Source organism: Falco peregrinus, chromosome 2, assembly GCF_023634155.1.
Source record: "Falco peregrinus isolate bFalPer1 chromosome 2, bFalPer1.pri, whole genome shotgun sequence".
NCBI classification, from domain to species: domain Eukaryota; kingdom Metazoa; phylum Chordata; class Aves; order Falconiformes; family Falconidae; genus Falco; species Falco peregrinus.
In genome coordinates this window covers 55,508,572-55,521,036 of record NC_073722.1, presented here as the reverse complement: position 1 = coordinate 55,521,036, position 12,465 = coordinate 55,508,572, and the positions used below count along the sequence as shown (strand labels likewise).

The following is a 12,465-nucleotide window of genomic DNA, read 5'->3' as shown; positions in this document are numbered from 1 at the left end:
TTTTTGGGTTTGAGTTCTCCCTGTCTCCCCCCATCTTTTCCTGCCCACCCCACCCCTAAAACGCTCACTTCTGGGTTCAAGTGCATCAGTTGACAAAAAAAAAACCAACAAAAAAAAAATTTCATATTGCTATGAAGTTGCGCAAGCTATTTAAATGTACTCATGAATTCAGTAGATTTTACATTTATTATTCATTATCATAGTTTTACAAAACATCTTGACTATATACTTTTTTAATTTTTTATGTTTTTTAAAAGATCATTACTTGTGAGAAGTGTGAAGGTATTGAGTTAATATTCACAATAGATGTATTATTTTGTCATGAGATGCCTTGAATCTTGTGTATGTGTGTGTATATATATATTTCTGTTTATATGGAAAATCATGGTGTGTTTTTACAGGGTATGAGAAGACAGATGATGTTTCAGAGAAAACTTCTCTAGCTGATCAAGAGGAACTGAGAACTATATTCATCAATCAGCCTCAGCTAACTAAATTCTGCAATAATCATGTCAGGTATTAACGAGTGGTTTTTGTTAGTACACATTTAATTTCAGAACATTGCATGTTCCATAGCAAAAATGAAGAAAAGATTCTGTTTATTCCACTACTGTAATTTCCTCTGACCACTAATTACAGTCTTGGACTCTGGAGGGGGGAATGAAGTGAAATGAGGAGAGCAGCAGAGCTGCTTCAATTACAAACCTGACCTTCTGAATTTTTAAGAACAGGGTGGAGAAGGTACGGATGCTTTACTGCTGCACTATCAGCATGTCCCTAGAATATGGATTTCTTCTTCATCTTTCAGTTCAGTTTAAGTTCAGTTCATCTTTTAATTTATTTCTGGTAGCTGGATGTCAATGCAGATGTACTTTACTTGAGCATGGCATAGTTTGTGCTTTGGAAACTCTTTGTCTTTTTCATTTAGCCAGTTACAAAGATGCTGTGGTTGCTTATGAAACTAGTTTTGAATTTTAAGTTCAGTCTTTAGGATTCTGCTGATGATTCATGTTGTGGTTGGTTGGTTGTTTTTATTGAATTTTAAGTCAGACACTAAATACCCAGAAGTAATGTATGTTTAGATCATCTGGTAACATCCTCAGTTCTGTTGTTAAAATTCAAAGTAAATGAAGGCAAAGATACCTCTGTCCCAAGTAGGTGTGTTTTTTGAAGTTACCTTTGATAATATGCAGAAATTTTACAGGCATGGAGAATAATGTGGTGAGGTTTTTCCATGAACCTGAGAAACTTTATAATGCTTTTTCTTTGTGTATGCAACTTGTCTTTTCTGTCTTTTGCTTTGTTTTCTTGACAATGTTGAGTTTTTCCCAGGATACGTTCATTCCCTCTTTATATTACTTTGACTCTGCATAAAACAGTCAAATCTTACTAACTTTAAAAGGGGGTTAAAATACTCTTACAAGACTTTTGCTTGTAAGTTTCTGGCATGATTATTTTCACCGTTATTGTTTTAGAACCTTATATAGTAGCCTTCTGTTCTTAAACAAACAGAAGGCTGACAGAGAGGTGGGAAGTCAAACATTTTGTGATGATGGCTTAGCAGTGATTATTATGCTAGGATAAACTCTGTCCTGTTCCTCCCGCCTAGCAAAACTACACTTAATATCCAGTATTTATCAGTTAAAAATAAAAAAGTAAACTTTCAATTTAGTGAAGGGGTGTAGGTTTTTACCTTTTAATAGATTTTCATAATTTTAATTATTACTTAAATGCACCATTTCTATTCAGTTGATCCTGTTAGGTTTTTTTGCATTGAATCGTGCAAACTCACATGCAGCGCAGAAGCTCCACAGCTCCTCAAGTCCTGATTTAGCACCCTCCTCATTATGCACAATGTCATACCTCTTTCTCCAAGACCTTTGTCCTAACTGGAGCCGTTGTGCAGCGTTACCTGCCCAGTGTAGGCTGTAGCTTGCAGGGTAGGGTACTTGACTGGGCCTGAGAGCTGCAGGCCTGGGGCTTCAACCTGCTTCCTCAACAGCAGTGGTGTAACTGCTTGCCTGCTACCTTTGCTTTATTTTTTTCTTCTCCTCATCACCTGTAATTGAGCAGCAGCAGAACTTGAGTGCTTCCCACAGAGCAGGCAGAGGTGATGAGGGAAAGTCTTGCCTCACCATGGAAGCTGGTGACAGTCCCTATGGGGTGGCAGGTGCTCCCTGGGTTAGCTGGTGCATGGACGCCTGTGCAGAACAGTCTCTGTACAAGTCTTTTGGTTTCTCTTTTAGCTAAAAGAAATCTGTTTGCTAGCACAGAAATCACAAAACGTCCTATTTGAAAGCTTGTGTAACTCGAGAGGGAGATAATACATTTGAAGAATTTTTTGCACTGTAATAATAGCGCATGTTTTTTTCTCTCTTTCTCAGCACTGCAAAGTACAACATAATCACATTCCTGCCAAGGTTCCTTTATTCCCAGTTCAGAAGAGCTGCTAATGCATTTTTTCTTTTTATTGCATTACTCCAGGTAAGATCAACAATAAGATGCTCATGTTTGAAACTTAGGACAGTATTTATACCACAGACAAGTGTTCTGCAGAGATACTGAGGTGGCTGTACCATTCTTTCCAAGCTAGTTAGCCTTCAGAATAGCTGTGTTGTGTAGGTGTGCCTTTAATAAATGTTTGGTTTTGTGGGTTTTTTACTCATTGGAGATAACAAAATACACACAAACATTTTTGTGTAAAAGAGGTTAAGTATTGCTGAAATATTGACAGGTGAAAAAGGCTGTTGTGACAGAGGAATTGAATTTTAAAATATCTGGCTTACACAGAAAATGTTATGTGCAGTTGGCATTTCTTGTAATGAGTAGTACTGCTTAAAAAGCTGAACTTCATAAACTTTAGTCCTGTAGTCTGTTATGAGGCGCAGGAATTGCAGTTGAGGAGAAGTGATTACTTACGCTTAGAGTGAAGCTGATTAGAATTGAAGTTGAGCCTGGATGAAGAAAAAGCAGTGGAGTCCAGTACTATAGCAGCTATTTCCCATATCCCAGATGATTAACTGTGCTGGTTAAGAAGAAAGAACAATCTTTTCTATACCACCACTGTAGCTTTATTCAGTATGTTTGTAAAGGGCTATCCCTGACCCAGCTTACTGAGGCTTTTTTTAAGAAGTACATAATGTTTTGCAGATATATCAGAATATTTTAATTTTGCAGTAGTTCAAGTTTATAAAACAGATTCTAGGTTTTCTTTATACTATTCTATGAATGCAGCAGCTGATGGTGAATGAACATTGAACTGTGGACAGGTGCGGTGATAATTACCATTGACTAGTTCTGTATTCCAATCATATTTGATAAAAACACATTTTCTGCATAATTTCTAGTGCATTTTTAGAAGGTGTTGATGTGTCTGTTGTGGAAGTCATTGTGTTAGGAATTGACATACCAAACAAAAATTACTAAAATACTGGCACATATACTGCCATGTGTAGCTTTTCCTCCCTCACTTCAGATGTTTCAGCAAGTGAGAGTTGATTCCTCTGTGTTTACTCAGGTTTCTTCGCTTCTGCTATAAGTGCTTGGAACATATTCTTAGGATACATCTGCACAGGTAGCTTACACTGTTTTCTAGAGGGTAAAAAAGAATTCTGAAGTTCAGGATTTCATTAGGTTGTCTGCCTGCAAACATGTGGCTTGTAAATAAACATCCTTTTGACCCCATCTGGCATCTCAAGCTAATCCAGTGGTCCAGCAGCTTTTCTTGTCCCACTGTGTACGTCAAGCTAGTAGCACAGAGTATGAGGCTTCAGAAGCTGTTTGAGGCTTAGCATGACTCATGGCAGGCTGGCAGGTGTGTGCACAGTGAGGAGTTGGAAGGTGAGGAGTTGGAAGGTGAGGAGGTGAAAGGTTAGGACTTACAAGCCCACCATCTCCTATCAGGCTATCAATGAGACTGTACTGGCAGGAGTAAGAAATACGGGGTAATGGAACCAGGGAACAGGGCGGTGCCCCTTTTGCTTTCATATTTTACCTGGAAAATAATACGTAATTGGAATGGGGGAGTTTGGGCATATGCATAGGGAGGAATGAAAGGGTAGGAGTAGCTGAAGTGGTAGATCCCTTTCCTTTGTAGCCAACACATAGGTGCTTGCCCAACAGTAACTTTTTGCCTGGTTTCCATTTAATTGCTTGAAAAATGTGGTCTAGAGTAACATGGAAAATAGATCTATATAGGTCTTACTCCAAGAAACATAGCATATGTACATATCATCCTGTTTTCTTCCAGAAGCACAATATGATGGTAGCAAAAAGAAATTTGTAGAATTCATAACTAACATTGGCTGTTTTTCAAAACATCTTATGGTAAATTGAGGATGTCTTCTAACCACATTGAGGCACCACTTATTAGTGTACTCTCTTCTTGCAGAGATCTCATTGTAGTCATATGTGCCGCATTGCCTGTTTTAAGTCTGTTAAGGCAGCAATCCTCTCACCAATCAATGTTGCCATTAAGAACTCTAGTCAATATAAAGATAATTATGGATAACTATCCACATATATCACATAAGTAGGTGCATCTTCTCAGCATTTACTTCACATACACATTTGCTTGCATCATCTGGGCCCATACCTGCTTAGCAAAAATGGGTTTCTTGAAATAGTCTGGCAGAAGACAGCTATTTGAAATTTGTCAAATAATAACTAGTGTAATACAAAATATCTCTTAGATGTTAAAACTGTAAGGAAGTAAAAATACCTTGGACTTGTGTCCACTCTAACAAAAGTCTAAACTCAAAAAAATTAATTGTATTTTAATGTAAACAGAAACACAGAAAAGGAAGGTGAATATTCTCCAAACACTAAAACCTCTGAAAGTAATGCCACTGAATACTATGCTGTTTAAAATGCAGATGTTTTATTGTATCAGCTGCTTTTGAACTGAAGACAATAACCTTCTCTTGGAAATAATCAGCACCGTGTTTAATAGTGAATCCAGTTGCCTTGTCTGTTTTTGCACAGAAAGTACTGCTTCTTGTATTAAAAATATGTTTCCAACCAGCAATGCAAACAAATTTTTTCTCTCTTTTTGTTTTTTAATAGCAAATACCAGATGTATCACCAACAGGCCGTTACACAACATTGGTCCCTCTCTTATTTATTTTAGCTGTAGCTGCAGTGAAGGAGATAATAGAAGATATTGTAAGTATTCTATAGCAATATTTTGTAAATAGCTTTCAAATTTTTCATAAATTATATTACAAAAAAATTGTTGAAGAATTCGGTACTGAACCATTCTTGCCTTCTGGATGCTTTCAGAAGATTAAATCTTTAGAATATGATGTTACGATTTGAAGTTTGTTTATATACAAGTGACAATAATATGGCAAAACAGTGTCTGTTACATTTATTATATAGATTGTTTCTAGCATAGAAAAATAGTACAATTATATAGATTGTACTAGTTCTCAGTAGTGAAGTACAAGCATATTTTTAAAGTGTAAACTGGAGCTAAAGAGTCCACAGAACCCAGTCAGGTCCAGAATATTATCAATTTTCTCAGATAAGCGCTTCTCTAAAAGAAGACTTTGGAAGCTATTGAATTCATCTCAAGTGGAATCTATTTCAAAACCGAATAACCTATAAATATGTATTTGGTTAAAATATTTTTTTTCTTCCTTCATGAGCAGGAGCAGAGTCCTTCACTCCGACTAATTATACTTGTGAGATAGATTTAAGCTCAATCTGTGAATTATATACTAGACTAACATTTTATAAAATACCTCCATACCTGAAACTGGATGGATTTTTGTTTAACACCCAAGTAATTCCTGAACCTTTCTAAAAAATGTCTTTTAACTCTCTACTGGAATTATAATGTGACACTTTTAGTATGTTTAGAATAGTAATTTATTTTGTTTAATAAATTTCAGATGAATGAGTGCAGGTCATTGATGTGCCATTTTTAAAGTTTTAAAAATGGATTTTCTCCAGTTGTAAAATCCAGGTCCACATATCTGGTGAATCTCTTTTATTTCTAAAGTCGCATTCATAAAGTCCTTGGTTTCACTGTTGTGATTTTGCATGGTTTTGTAGACAGCAAGGGGAATAGGCCTTTTGCAGTTTTTCCCATTGTTCGAGCCCAGCGTGATTTACTATTAGTCTTTCATCTCTTGGTGCTAAGTGTGATATGCTGACATGTGATGGCCAGGAACAGACATGGAATATCTGTCCTTGGGCAGGTGCTCCCACCTATGCCAGGCTTTCCTTGGTGCTCTCCAGTCAGTGTTTGTGATAGTGGTTATTATGCTTTCTTCCTTCTTGCGTTGAATGAAAACTTTAAAAGAGCTGGGATATTGTTATGGTGGAAGTGTCCATTCTGACTTCTTATATTTTATGGGTAGGGAAGGGAATTCTAGGCTCTGTTACACTTCCTACGAAAGATACTGGGGTTTTCTGGGTACCTCCCTGCCTGCTCCTCACTGAAAGCGTATGGTAGATCCCATCTCTCTAATTTGCATGGCATAGTTGAGTCTTTGAGTCAATGTCTTTTGTATCTAAGGAATTAGTCTTGATGATTTACCCACATCACTCTAGATGCCAAGAATTTCTTCATCTGTTCTTATTCTGTTCTAGTTCTGCAGATATGCTGTGTGGAGAACAAGAAGTTAGATACATCATAATGTGGCAGAGTGCCTTGTCTGCTAGAGGAGTAGTGTTCCCATTTTTTTATATTGTGGGCTGTTCTTCTGCTTTTTGGCAAGGATTGTAGGTAGTATAGTCTTTCCCTTCACACAAATAGTATGCTTCCTGGGAGCATCAGATTTGTTGTGTTTGAGCAGAATTACTGTCTGTGACCAGAAACTGCACAAATGATCAAGAGGAAGAGTGATGAGCTGCAAAGAAGCTCTGAAATGGAGGGTGACTGGTGATGTGCTGCCTTTCTTGCTGATACAGTCAACTCAGCCGTCTCCTCAGTTACCTCTGTGAGTGGATGGTTGGCGAGATATATTGGCGCTCTGGGTTGTATGAAGCTCGAGGGCCACAGAGTGGTCCTGCAAGAGGCGATGATGTTTCCGTTCAATGTTTTTGTTTTATTTTGCATTTCTAGTATTTGCTGCCCGATACTCAGCTTCTCCTTAAATGTCTTTGTTGCTTTCCCTGTACATAAACAAAATCTCTTTTAAAAAGAGCCATAAAATCAATTCACGTTCTTTCAGATATTTTTAACCATTCTGCTGTTAATGCTTACAGACTTAACACCATCTGTCGGTGTCTAGGCAGATATAAAACTGAGGCTGCTGCTACTGTACAAAGTGTCCTTTTTAAAATTATCTCATCCACTTGCCTTTCTTTTGTGTCATTTGTTCCTACCATTTGCTCTTTGCAACTTGAAGTGCACAGTTTGGGGGCAGGGGGTAAGACAGGGAACAGGTCTCATGTTTTTTGCATGTATCGGCTAAAACAGTAATATCCTTATTACCAAATATTACAGAGATACCTGAAGGCAATTCAGATATGATTTTTCTTTCTGTTAAGTTTATTGCCTCAGCATGTAGTTAATTCCTGCTGTACTTACTTGAAACTAAATTGAGATGAAGGAGCTGATATAGGTGCTAATTTGAAGGCTCTGCGTGTGTTTATATATATAGCTGGTGGTAACTTGATTCATTTCTCACTTGCATAGCCGACGATAGTCCAAATAAAACAAATTGCTTTGTAGTCGAACAGGTATGAAATTCAATGTTGCCTGCTGGTTATATCATGCAGGAATATTTGGCTGACTGACAACGGTACCTTTTTTCCTGGGAAAGCTGACCACTTGCTACATAGTAAAATATTCAGTGTGCTTTCACTTAAACTTAAATTCTCATTATGTCTTAGTTTCTTTACACAGTGGCATATATAAGATCTCCAGGAATGGTTATTCTTCATCTAATATCGAAACAAGATTAATTCACTTTTGAATGGGAACCTTATATATGGATATCAATAAATATACTTGCCAGAATAATACTTTAGCTCAAGAACCAAATGCTTCTTTTTCTGGAATGAAATCCCAAGCAGAAGATGTTAGCATAAGACATTGTGCATGAGCACCATGTGTTTTCCATATATGCTTCAAAAGTGCTAGCAAAATTTGTGACATGCAGACTAGATTATCAGCTGTTCCCAATGATTTTCACCCATAATATCTCAGAAAGCAACTGACATTGAACTGTTACTTTTCGAGCTGGAGGAAATTCTCCCTGTGTGCAAATAAACACTTGCTTTGGTCAAGGTATTATACCTTCCCACTGATCAAAGGATATCTAACTGTAAAATAAGCCATCTTTTTGAAAGGAGAATTTGCTGATAATCTGTGAAAATCTAGTAAAAAATAATAACTAAGTCTTTGCAAAGTAATCAGGTGGCCTTTTAATAAATAATCTCTTACATAGCTTGACTTATTTTTTTCTTTCAATTTACAAGATTGCTTCTGATTTTCTTTGTATTACAAAGGCATGAATTCTGTAGCCTTATTCAAAAAGCTTACCTGAAACAGTTAGTTCTATTTAAGTTAATTTTCCAAGTCATGTTCTTGTTCAGGAAGAACTGAATTGATTACTCTTAAATACTGTGTTTAAACAGTAGTCTCCTAAGCCTTTTGTAGCTGAGTTTGATTGTACCTTGAAAATGCTGGTGGCTCGTAGCTGCATCAAAATATTTCTGTCGAAAGGTTTCTCACAGCTATATTAGAATTGAGGGACATCATGGCCTGTTCAGGGTGGAGGGTAGGGGGTGATGAATTTTGTTTCTCTGTTTGTCTTCGTTACTGTTGCTGAAGTCTACAGGCACTTGTGTGGAAGTGAAGTAGTATGTTTGTACAGTCGTTGCTTGACTTCAGATCTGTATGAGACACTTTTATGAGGAAAAGTTCCATGATCTTTGCTCTAGTAGCATCATCACCCAGTTCCAGGAAAGACAAAGTTACGGTACACAGATACCCTGCTTCCTTATATAAGGAACTTCTTTAAATTGCAGTCGGCCACGTGAGATGACTTTGTAGTACTACATGATTAGCCTGGAACTGGGTGTGACTTTGCTGGTGATCGTAACTATGTGAGTAATCCATAGTCCTGTTTAAAATGTTTTTTTAAATCAGTTCATTGAATTGAAGAGTGTGAGGGGGTAATACATGTGTGCGTTATCATAAGTGTGAAAGATTTATCATGTCAACAGAAGTCTTTAACCACTGTGCATTTTTAATTTAGAAAAGGCATAAAGCTGATAATGCGGTGAACAAGAAACAAACTCAAGGTGAGAAATTTTTTAAGCCTATTAATTGTGGGTTTGGGGGGATTGTTTTTTGAATTCTTTGCCAATAGTAGTAATGTAACTGAAGTGTTGACAGGTAATTGAGTGGGAAATTGCTTATGCAGATTACCTCAAAATTTGGAATTTCAGGTGTCTCAGCATGTTTTCACGAGTCTTGAGTTGTCATCTGTGAGCTGGTTTTAACCAGCTAAACCATCAGGAAACAAATCCAGAAAGAAAAGCTGACCTTCCATTTAGTGGGTTAAACTGGCGTATCAGAGGGCCCAACAAACACCAGAGGCAGGAGTGAGGACACGAGCCTTTGCGTGGGACAAGGGCAGAACAGGACCTTCCCTTTGCAGGGGTAATGCTGTGTCAGGTCAGCTTGGCTGCATGTGAAACAGCCTTAGGATGTATTTCAGCACTGCAAATGCTTCTGCAGCCAGCACTTCTTAAGAAGCCCCTGGCAGTTTATTTACATTTACATTTCAGACCTGCAGAACTCCACTGGTAGTTACTCTGCTGTAGCAGTTTGTGAAACTTACGTATCTGGATTGCTGCAAGATGTATTTTCAGTTCTCATCAGTTCTTTCATCTGGTTGATACAGTGGCCCTACAAACAGTATTGCTAATGCAAGGGGATGGAATTAGGTACTTGGTGACACAGTTATCAAATGTCTTGGGTTCCTTAGGACAGTATGACAACCAGTCCTCACTCTGGATCTGTAGTTATCCCAGTGAAGGGAAATGGTTTGTCAAAATAAATTCTGTGTAATGATCATCTGATTCGTGAGACAGTCATTAAAATATCTTGCTTGCTGTCTGAAGGGCAGACTGCTCCGTTTAGCATTGCCCTGGCATGTCAGCACTAATAAATGTGGAGGAAGGAAGGGTAAGAGAATTTCTCTCTTCCTAAAGAATTATTAAGCAGGTTAAATAATGACTCGCAGAAATCACTGAGATGTATGAGAAGAGGGATCAGTCTGGACAGAACCCCAAGGAAGACTTAGATGTAAAGGCCGTATGTGTTCCCACAATTTGATGCACTTTTTTGAAATCAGCACATGCTTGCATAAGAGTGGGATCCCAATCAGGTACTTCAGATAAGCATCCTGATGGTTTGAAAGCTGGGAGACATAGTGAAAGAGAACAATCTCATGGAGCTAAGTATTGAGACACAGCAAACTATTTCTTTTAATTTAATTTTATTTCTGCATGTCAATCTTCAGTAGTTTGGTAACTGATGCTAATGAAGAAAAGTCACCTTTATTATCCCCTGAGAACACTTGAATTAAGTGAAAACACTTAATCTTGGCAATTAACTGGCCAACAAGGCATGTTTTTTGTATCTTAGTAGCAATACTTAATACTAGAGTAGCGGTGCATGCTTGCAATATTAATTGCTACTGATGGAGAAAATCTATACTAAATCTCATGCTAAATGGCACAGGCTGAATTTTGGGGATTTCCAGTGTGTTAATGGAGATATGAGAGAACCTTGGGATCATTGCAGTTATGTCAATAAGAACAGCTGAATCACAAACTTGCTGGTGACTTTTTATGAATCTTTTTTCTGTATGAACCTCATCAGTATTTGAAGTGAGAAAAAATTACTGAATTCACACGCACACACCTCCAATTTAATCTTTTTTATTTTGGAACCTTTTATTTCAATTACTAATTTATTTTAGAAGGTACCACATTGTTATACAATCTATATCAGATTTAATTGGTTCTCAAACTCTGTAAAATGTTCTGATTGGCTTTGTAATAAGATTCTGTAGTACAAAACCTGTTACACAGAGTATGTGCTGTATAATTGAAGTGCTTGACCTGAATTCATAGAAACAAGCATGCTGTAAAATATTGTGTAAATGTGCTGTGTCTGTATGGCTTTTCCTAAGGAATCTAACACATACCTATATACTGCAGTTAGATTGTACAACTGGAAAACTCTTTTTCTTGTTGTTTTTTTTTTTTTTTTGCCAGTACTACGAAATGGTGCATGGGAGATTGTCCACTGGGAAAAGGTGTGTGTTTATATTGGTGACTTTTAGAGCATAATGCAGATTTAATATTTGCTTTATTTCTCCAAATAATTGTAATTGTAAAGAATTATCTGGTATGGTGGGAAATGTATAATCTTTTATATTTTATTTTTTGTTTGTTAATACTTGTCTCTTAAAATCTACTTTTAAGTCAAGTCAGTTTTGATGGCATGAGTCAAGCAAAACTGACATTAAATGGTAGTCTTTAAATTCAGTGAAAAATAACTTTAATAATATGATTGACTTGGGAGTATTCGTATATGGCAAAACTATACAGTTCCTAAGTATTATTTGCTGTGCCAAGGCAGAGACTTCTTTCTGGAAACTGACTTTATATATTTCCTGAACCTCTTTGGCTTAAACCACGAGAACTTTAAAGGTTGTTATGCAGTATCAATTAGGAAGGGACTGTTAAAGGTAACTTTCAAGAACTAAGTGTTACGCTGTTTTACCTAATCCCGTAGTTTTACTGGTTTCCATACCTGAAAGCCTGAACAAAATTTGACCCACAGTAATTTGGAGGCAAGGTTCGGATGAAATTGGTTTATACCTTTGGAGAAGCAAGAATAAGGTATATAGCACGATGCAACAGAACTGTGATCTTAGGGGAGATTAATTTCTTTTTTAACTCAGTTTCAGTCGTCCAATAAAGTATTTTACAATAACTAGCAAAAGTAAAGAACTGCATTAGAGAAGGTCAGGATTAGGCCTATTCAGATTTCCAAAGAATTCCAGTGACCTTTTAGCACCTAATACCTGTAGGCTTCTCTAAGTGTGTGAGTTTCTAACTGTCTTTCTAGTAAATTCAGCAGGTAAATATTTACTGTGCTTAAAACAAAGGGATAACATATTTTGTCTGAGACCATTAACCGATTCCCAGTTTTCTTTCAGGTAGATGTTGGAGATGTAGTTATAATAAAAGGCAAAGAGTATATACCTGCTGACACTGTACTGCTCTCATCAAGGTAGAGATGCCCACTGATGCTTATAGTGTAGAGGCTGGTTTCTCTACCCTGCATTTATTTATTTATTTATTTGTGATTGCTCCAAGGAAATAAGGAATAAACAAAAATGCTGCTGTTCCGAAGTGTGGTCTTTCGTTCATTCAGGCATTTATCATTTAAGGCAGTGTTTCTTTAAACTGTGGCAGTTAGTTTTA

The 12,465-nt window shown here is 37.1% G+C and overlaps 1 protein-coding gene across 4 annotated transcripts in view; it reads left to right on the top strand.

Moving 5' to 3' along the window:
- ATP8A1 (ATPase phospholipid transporting 8A1) overlaps nucleotides 1–12,465 on the top strand; it is a 117,310-nt gene that overhangs the window by 10,366 nt on the left and 94,479 nt on the right. For 2 of the 4 annotated variants that reach the window (XM_055794539.1, XM_055794537.1), the window contains exons 2-7: nucleotides 402–516; nucleotides 2,385–2,484; nucleotides 5,065–5,163; nucleotides 9,216–9,261; nucleotides 11,248–11,288; nucleotides 12,198–12,271. In XM_055794539.1, the coding sequence (XP_055650514.1) occupies nucleotides 402–516; nucleotides 2,385–2,484; nucleotides 5,065–5,163; nucleotides 9,216–9,261; nucleotides 11,248–11,288; nucleotides 12,198–12,271 (475 nt within the window). Of the gene's footprint in view, nucleotides 1–401; nucleotides 517–2,384; nucleotides 2,485–5,064; nucleotides 5,164–9,215; nucleotides 9,262–11,247; nucleotides 11,289–12,197; nucleotides 12,272–12,465 lie in introns of those variants that run through there. The other 2 variants (XM_055794538.1, XM_055794540.1) reach the window with 2 other exon arrangements.